General features: G+C 50.6%; 2 protein-coding genes across 2 annotated transcripts; one reads left to right on the top strand and one right to left on the bottom strand.

The window, feature by feature from the left end:
- Positions 1–285: 285 nt before the first annotated feature.
- PC9H_006091 (uncharacterized protein) lies at positions 286–2622 on the bottom strand (the record flags this gene model as incomplete). The annotated part of the gene is made up of 6 exons (XM_036775645.1): positions 286–741; positions 797–978; positions 1072–1177; positions 1234–2204; positions 2261–2305; positions 2355–2622. The coding sequence occupies 6 exons, from the start codon at positions 2620–2622 to the stop codon at positions 286–288; spliced, it is 2028 nt and encodes a 675-aa protein (XP_036631664.1).
- A 1158-nt stretch (positions 2623–3780) lies between these two features.
- PC9H_006090 (uncharacterized protein) lies at positions 3781–6505 on the top strand (the record flags this gene model as incomplete). Its single annotated transcript, XM_036775644.1, has 8 exons — positions 3781–3937; positions 4001–4185; positions 4245–4424; positions 4506–4626; positions 4685–4811; positions 4868–4936; positions 4996–5296; positions 5357–6505. 8 exons carry the CDS (start codon positions 3781–3783, stop codon positions 6503–6505), a joined length of 2289 nt encoding a protein of 762 aa, XP_036631663.1.
- Positions 6506–8678: the final 2173 nt, after the last annotated feature.

Here is an 8678-nt window from a genome sequence, read left to right as displayed (position 1 = left end):
TTGTGGGTCCAGGGAACATGAACTGACCGTAGCTGACGTCAATCACAACGTCAATCACAACTTATACGGACATCGAAAATATATAGATAAATAGGTATATTTTTTGAAGTTTATGATTTACGCCAGTTCGAACTGAGAATACTGATATGAGACTATGATCAAGAAAATCGATGGACAAAAAACCCTATCATATTAATCGACAGGACACTAGAACTGAGTTTCAGCGAGCCAACCTATGTATGCATTCTTGTTGGTTACCAATGACTAGATGAGAATCGCAGCAACTCACCTGAACAGCCTATTGTCGTGCTGAAATTCGTAACGTTGATTAGTGGTGTGAACGGTGAAATCGGCCTGGGTTTGTTGCTCAAGCCACGCTGGATCGTAGGCATTGACGGGGAGGTCTTTGACGGCCCTCGCGGTACGATCGACAGTACGCGTACGTGAGGTGCGTAACCGAAGTTGAGGATACTGGCCGCGGAGATCGTCGCTGTTACGGCGGGAAAACAAGTGGATTGAGTCGAAGGGTTCCAGCCATTCACCCACTTCGTGCGCTCTCCAGCCAGGGGCAACCACCCGAAATATTGGGCGCGTCGGGTTAGCTGGGTCTTCTCCTCCACGGCCATCCTCCACATCGGATTCGTCGCTAGACATGCCATCGGGTCCCAAACGCTGCATGATGTCTACATGACGCTGTAGGAGGGGGTGTTGTTGGGCTGCTTCCAGCCGTAAATGAAACAACTGAACTCATATAGTAATTACTCAGGGGGTAGTCTGCAAGGCTAAACTGACATACCGCTCTCTTGCGAGTTTTTCGTCGTGCCAAGGACTGAGCGCGACCTTGCTCGGCGGCGTTCAATTGTGATTTCTTGTAATTTTGCTTCAAGGACTTGATCCAAGTGAAAAATGTGTCCGTAGTCGCGGTGTGGTCTAGGTCCACCTGGGCCCAGCGACGGAATGCTACTGCAAATACTCGCGCTGCAGATTGATTCCATGGGCTTCTTGGCGTCCCAAGGAGATCATATCAGAAATTGTCTTCGTCGCAACAAGGAGGGACATTGATACCCTTACGGGCGTTCCACATATTGGCATAGTTTTGGGCTTCTTCTGCGCCCACTGATGGTTGTAGCAAGTTAACCTCCCCGACAAGCAGGGTGAAGAACTTTCTAACTTGAGACTACAAATATAGGCTGTTGTCAAAACGAAAGAAAATGGGTGGGGCATTTAACGCACTGCAAGAAGGGTTACGTCTGGACTCCTTCGCTTCGCGTTGCCTGTAATCTTTGGTTGGCTGCGCTTGCTTCGACCAGCCGCGGGGGGTGTTGGTGTCTCTTCTGCAACACGACGTCCTAGAACCTGTTGGATGAGGTCTGTCGTTCTTTCAAACCCGATACCAATTTGTTGCACAAGAATTTGACAATCTGCCCGCATCTCGTCGACCAACCCTTGGATGAGACCATATAACTCGGCATGAGGACCCGCCCCCTGGTCCTGCTGAGGGGGACCACCCCGTGGGCGATCGCGATCTTCTTCATCCCTCCATCGATCTTGCGGAAGTTCTTCTCCATCCATCTGTCCGCCCTGCGCTCGTCCTTCGCCACCCCTCTGTCCATCCTGTCCTTCATCACCCCTCTGGTCATCATGTGCTCCTCTTTCGTTGTCCCTGTGTCCGTCCTGCGCTCGTTCTTCGCCAACCCTCTGTTCATTCTGTGCTCGCCCTTCACCATGTCCCCTCTGGCCATCCGCTGCTCTTTCATCGTCCCTCTGTCCGCCTTGCGTTTCACCACCCCTCTGGCCGTCCTGTACTTGTCCTTCTTCGCCCATCTGGACATCCTGTGCTCGCCCTTCTTCATCCCTCTGCAAATTCCCTTCAGGTCCAGGATATCCATCATCTTGAGAGCTGATTTCGATATCTTGATCACGCAGTGATTCCACCACCATAGCGTCGCGATTTGATTCCATGTTCATCTGGAATGAGCTATACCATTCATTCGCGGCACCCGGTACCGAGTGATCATTCGCCTGTAACCCTGGGAGTGGTATGTCTATCTCGTCCAGCAAGTCGTCGAGGGCCCCGGGCGTCATTTCAGCGACTCGCGCTTGGTGCTTGGGACTCATTGCGTATGTTGTTAAAGAGTGAGCCGCAGTGAACGAAGTGGTCAGAATTCGGTTAATGAGTCTAAGGGTATTCGAGGCGGCGCCAGCTAGGCATACTTCAATCAATATGAATTATACTCATCATTGAACCACATCCACTTACAACCTCTGTTGCGGTCACTAGCAACGCCTAAAGAACCCGCAACCTCTGAAAGAAAGAGTTAACCAGGGAGGGCGAATAAATAGAGGATATGTACCTGGACTGATTATCGAGTCGTAGGCATCAGCAGCAGGCGAATGGCTGTTAGAGGCGGCTTGGGTCTGGCCGGCGAGACTTCTTTGAGAATTCCTCCACATGTCAGAATTGCCAGAAGTGGATGGTGATCGTGAATTGGGACTGAGGAAGACAGGGTCCGTCTCATGTGATGTGGTCGGCGAATGGATTCTTTGTTGATTGGCGTCGTCTGTCTGTGGAGGAGGCTCCCTGCCGGTTGGGTGGCTCACCAGACTTCCTTGGGAAGCCATGATAAGAGGGGCCTCTGAACGGCCGCCAGAAGAAGTGCCGGCTGCTTGTTTACTGAGAAAGATAGCAGGACTCGGATCACCGCGTGTCCTCAAGAAAGTTCTTCTTTGTCGATTTGCAAGGGCTAAAAGACCGGGGTCTGGTTTGGGAGTCAATTGCAACGAACGCTGGCGCTGGCGTGTCGCAATTGCCTGCAGTCGCGTGGGAGGAGACGATTCGAATTCAGCGTGCCTGCTGTAAGTTTCTGAAAGGCAAGCCCTTTGATAGTAAGAATCGGCTGCCACTGAGTGAGGCCGCTGCGGGTAGCTACAGACTGGGAATTCTAGATTTTAGGGACAGCGAAAGTCATCTAGTGCATCCGACGTGACTGACCTGGTTTGCCACGCGGTCTGCGAACCGGACCCGCGCCCGAAATGTGCGCGGGACCGGCAGGAGCCACAGCTGCTATATGCATATGTATTTTCAAAGCTTTTTGAATAAAGAAGGAAAGCGTACATTGTTGGCGCCAGTGGAAACAAGAGATACGGGCCGCGAATTCGGAGTAGCTCTGTCTGGGCTCTAGAGGATATTCGTCAGTACTATTTGTGAGTAGTGAGCGCGAATTTATGAACATGTACACGTACGGCTAGGGCTATAATAGCTAGTTAGAGCATGGCCGTGGCCATGGTGTGATGTCGATTCATCACTTTCGTGGGTTGGCGGTGCCGGGCTGCCGCAACCGGAGGGTGCAGTTGCGAAGCTTGCTGCATAGCTATAGCTAGCATAGCTAGTAGCTTTGAATTCGTTGTCCGTTTCTCGCATTCGATATTGGTGCGCATTCTTTATTGGATAGTGCGTATTCTTTACTGGCCATGAATAGGGTACCATGGCCATCATCTTGAAGAGAGTGCTATGATGTGCATGTTCACCGGTACGTACGTATACATATATACATGTAGCGTTATACAAATATCTAGATTGGCTTCCATTGCAGTCTTGATCATCAGCGAGTTGAACTCGTTGATGATCTGATCGAGACACGTCGACGGGAGCGTTATAGCACTGGCAGCTGACGCGCCCTATAGCTAGTACAGTTCGTGAAGACTAGTACTCCTTATAAGGAATGTCTACGCACGCCTCAAAGGCAAGCCAATTTCAAAGTCCGCCGATCGGCGCCACGCATGGCGACATGTTGCGCTGCTAATTGGGGCCGTCGGGCCATGCCCATGCCCATCATGTATGCACGCATCATCAACGAGTTCAACTCATTGATGAGGCTACAACGTGAAGCAACGCACGGGCTCGAGCTCGCGATCAATTATGGCCTCATGAATGCAAGTACTTACGTTTGAATCCATTTCCATTATACTATAAATGTATTTCCTTTTCTCGTGGAAATAGCATACTATAGCCACTTCGAACGCGCCCCGAATTCGACATATATGCCTTCGTCTTTCCTTGGATCGGTTGCTTTACAGAAAGCGAAAGTTCGACTTGGGTCGCCGCACATTTGCGTTACAAGGATCAAGTACTCATCTCCCGCCCACGGATTGATTGCAGTGGCAGATTTAGACGGCACTCTGACCGTACGTGACTACGGAGATGAGAAATTGGATTACTGGACCTTATCTATCTTATTTATTAGGTTCATGATGCCCAAGACCTCACAATTATTCGTCGCAAAACTGTGTCCCAGTCGGGAAGTAGTCCAAACGCTATTCGAGCTTTGGAATGGCATCCCAAGGAATCAGAAGTTTACGTCGGATTTTCCAACGGCAACGTCATTGGATATGACATTGACAAAGATATGAGATCACACACGAAGGTATGTCTTCATTCGCGAGTTCAACTCGCGAACGGAGTCCAACTTGTGCGCGCATATACATTGGTCTGACACCCCAGTTAGGATCCCTACCATAGACTCTCTTTCGATGGCCCAATATACGACATTGCATTTTCTCCGTCAGGGTCTCAGTTTGCCGTTGCATACGGGGAGCAAGTTAAGATCATCAAACGACGGTCATTCGGTAAGTCAAGCCCTTCATTCAGCAGGAGAAGCCTCATATATATATATATATATATCAGGCAAATATCATGAACACGATCTAGGTATACGGCCTCGAACCAAGCCACAGAAGCTTTTTTACTACGAGACCAACTCGCTGGTTGTCATTTCTCTGCTCAACCTACCTAACAACATTCCAGCGGCAGTGTATGTGTCTTTAGAGACTTATTTCTTTGCTTTGGCATTTGACATTTTACTCGCAGTGCCTACTCCACCGATGATTCGCGTCCTGGGACTCTATGGACCGTCTTTACCACAGCCTCGGACACCATGTAAGCTTCGAATATGAACCTTCGCTTTAGGTACTGACTGATGAAGCAAACCACCGTAGCCTCACAGCGGCAATGTCTCCAACACAGGATCTTATCACTATTGTGCATGTGCATTCTGGAGCGGAGTCGTACTCAGTTCCCGGCCGCAATCTTCTCCTCAAACAAGAGATATACGAACACGGGGTTATCCGGAAGGATCATATATACGGAGTCGACATGGTCTTCGTCGATTCAGACACCGTTGCCATAGGGGGGGCCGAGTCGATCCTTACGTTCTCAAACGTTAGGACAGGAAACAAGCATGACTCAATATCTGCACCTGTTCTTAGAGATGCCTCATCATGTAGTCTACGGAGATTGGTAAGAACTACCGAGATGGTATCCTCAAGGTTCACTCTAGGCTGACCTCTTATTCTATAGGACGTCACTCGCCGACCCAGCGACCAGACTTTCCGGCTCATAACCGCAGATAGTAACGCTAGGAATATCTACTGTCACATCCTCCAATTCTTAGAGTCTTCTCCTTCGGCTCGAGATACACAAAAGGGAAGAATTTTTGGGCTGGGTTGCGGCAAGATTTGGGTTGCGATCTTCGTGGTAATGCTTGGGGTTGCGCTGCGGAAGTCCGCCATCCTTACAGCTGCTGTACGCTTTTGGCCAGACAACATCACTTTCGACCTTCCCTTCAGCCTTCCCCTCAAATTGCAAGCCGTGTCTGTTCCAGTGATCGCGTCAGAACCTGTAGCTGCGTCAGGTCCAGTGGCTGCGTCAGAGCCCGTGGTCGCATCAGAGCCTGTGCCCGTGGTCGCATCAAAGCCCAGAGCTGCATCTGACTCAGTGGTTGCGTCAGAGTCGGTGGTTGCGTCAGAGTCGGCAGTTGCGTCAGAGTCGGTGGTTGCGTCAGAGTCGGCGGTTGCGTCAGAGTCGGTGATCGCATCAGAGCCTGCCGCACCGGCGAGCCGCCTTCGTGTAGACGCCACCGAGGACATCTCTCCCCACCAATCGGCTTCGCAGTCCCATGTTCTATCAACCCCAACGACCAACTTGGCGCCTCTTTCATCCCCCTCTTTACACCTCTCAGAATCTAGGGTCATCTCGCCTGAGTCGACTCGCGCAGACCTCGAATCTTCTGCAAGTATCGAGTCCAACCACGACGACTCTCCACCGGCCAGCGACCCTATTGGCGAGGGCACTCCTACCTTCGTTGTTACAACGACGCTACTTGAAGCCACACCGCCATCCACTGTCACCGTTATTCAGATGACGGAGCGGATCATCACTATACGAGAGCCAGGCATATCCATCGTTGCGCACTACTTGATTGCCTTTTCGGTGATTTCTCTCGCCTTCACCGCCTTTTACAGGCCAGAAATTAGAGCATGGGTCACTCACCTGAAGTCCAAGGGACCTAAGGAAGCACTGGTTACGGTGGACTGCAAGCAAGAACAATTGGAAGGAAAGGAATATTTGGGGAGTATTCCCGCTGTGCAGCTGAGTCCTAGGGGAGCCAAGGGAGAACTGGGAAACGTGCCCACGACTAAGCCAGTCAAGACGGACGACCAGGAATAATTGGGGAGTCGATTTGTATTCTTGTTGGCTCAATTCTTCCGCGTCTCAATGTCTATATATATGAGATCCTGTACTAGTGTAAGGTCTATATATTATTGCTTGCAAGGTCAACGGTAACGCTCAGCATGTGATACATTCCCCTTTCTCAGCCCCCTGCCCCTGACTGAGCAGACAACTCACTGCGCTGATCAGCGCAGTGAGTTGTCTATCTTAAGTTGTTGTGCAAATGTCTGTACTTAGGTTATGCGAACATCAACACGAACTTTACGAGCTCGAGTGCAATCCAGACCAGCGAGAAATTTACGGTTTAGTTTCTTATCCAACAATGGGCAGCACTTCGTACGAGCATGCAGATCTGGCAGTTGGCTGTTCTTCTGATAATTAAAATACACTCCGTCGGCTAACGACGTTGACGGGTGTCACAACTACAATGGCGTTGTCGGAGAGCGAGGTGAGATTCAGACAGCTTGGGTATGGGCTTCTCTGTGGCCGATGCATCCCCGCCTTGCAAGTGATTTCTTGTATACAACACAAATGTGCGAGCGAGGGGAGGCCGGGAGAATAGGCTCAACATAGTCCACGCTTTGACTTCTGTGACATAGAGCCTGCATCAAGCAAGGTATGTAGATGTACTTAAGTGCTGCAAGCGCCACCTGGTATTAGGTATAATCAGTAACCCATATAAGGAAACTAATTAGGCTGAGTTACAATATTTTTACTTGGTTCTGGGAGGTTCTGGACTTCTGATTTTGACTGTCAGGTGACTGTGTTCTCACCAAAGTTAACGGCGCTCAGCTGTGAACGTTCACCTTCGTATCCGTATGCTCTGCTCTCGAGAAGTACAGTGTTCAACGCTATACTGCCTTGGGTGATCATTGGGAGTCAAGACGCATGCACCTAATAATCGAGGATCAACCCCAGCCGCACCATGATCATCGATATATACTGCAGCTTCGTGATTTGGTGCTGCCGTTGCGATTGCGTTGCCTTAAGTGGAGCCACTGGTGATTAGTTCACTCGTCCTCTCACCCCTGGCCATCTAACACTCACGCTGCAGGCTTGTCAGCTGTCTCGAATCTCTTCGAGCTTTGTGGGCCTCTAATTATTTGTGAGTATTCCTTTCATCGTGTGCTCATTCGTCACATATATACTCACTGACATCTATTGTGTGCCCTATCGTGACCCCAATTTACTCTTCCAACACAAGGTCTGTCTTTCACGCAGCTATCGTAATCTCCAACCCGCCTACAAAATTTTGTAGGCGGGTTGGAGATTACAGATGCCGAGTTCGGGAGTGGCTGGTTCTCTAAAGTCTTGCCAAAGATGGCAAGTCAAGTAGCTATAGAAATTGCACAACTATGTTCAGCTTCCACGGATGGGATCATCGATCGTGCTCCAGTCGATAAGGTACAGCTTCATTCGCATTGCCTTCTGCGACGGGGGTAAGAGCGGCCGCAGCAGGTCTCAACAACCCTTTCGTCAGCCACTCACCATACCGTTGCTCAGCGGTAGCTAGCTAGGACATCGCACATATATAATTATACGGGGGGTAGCTTCAACCCGACGATGTCTCAATATCTCAGGCGGCGTTTCTAAGGGGACGACGAAGCTATGATAAGTATAATGAAGAGGAAAATGGCAAATAGCGCTGATGCGCATCATGCCACGGGCGTCGGACAGGGATTAAATGGGAGAGGCGCGCGAGCGTCGGGATTTGTCATTGGACACCAACTCACTACCAAAATGGGCGAGCCGCGTAAGGAATCCATCCGGCCGGGCGTCGGCATTCGTCCAAAAGGGGCACCTACATCCACAATTAAGCCGGCTGACGTCCCTTTCATAACTCCCCAGCTACCTGTCCATGTCGCCCAGCGTCACTCCTCACTTTGCTTTTTCTCTCTATCTCATCAAGTCAGCTGCTTGGCCTTTCTCGATCACCCCCAAGCCCGCCTCCCGCCATCCACCTTCGACTCCCAACTCTAATGCTCCCAACTTTCTCGGTCCCCCCAACGCCATCTAACACGACGCCCGTGTCTCACAACCAGGCCCGGCCTTTACCCAACCCAACCCCTGCCGTCGTCTATTACATCCCTGGCAACTACGCGGCGCGAACCTTCGGGCGCCCCATAAAATCTCCGTATCCCCTGCAGCATTGAACCAAAATGGAGTCTGC

This window comes from Pleurotus ostreatus, assembly GCF_014466165.1.
Source record: "Pleurotus ostreatus strain PC9 chromosome Unknown scaffold_4, whole genome shotgun sequence".
In the NCBI taxonomy this organism is placed as follows: Eukaryota; Fungi; Basidiomycota; class Agaricomycetes; order Agaricales; family Pleurotaceae; genus Pleurotus; species Pleurotus ostreatus.
The sequence above is the reverse complement of the archived record's forward strand: the minus strand, read 5'-3'. Positions and strand labels throughout refer to the sequence as shown.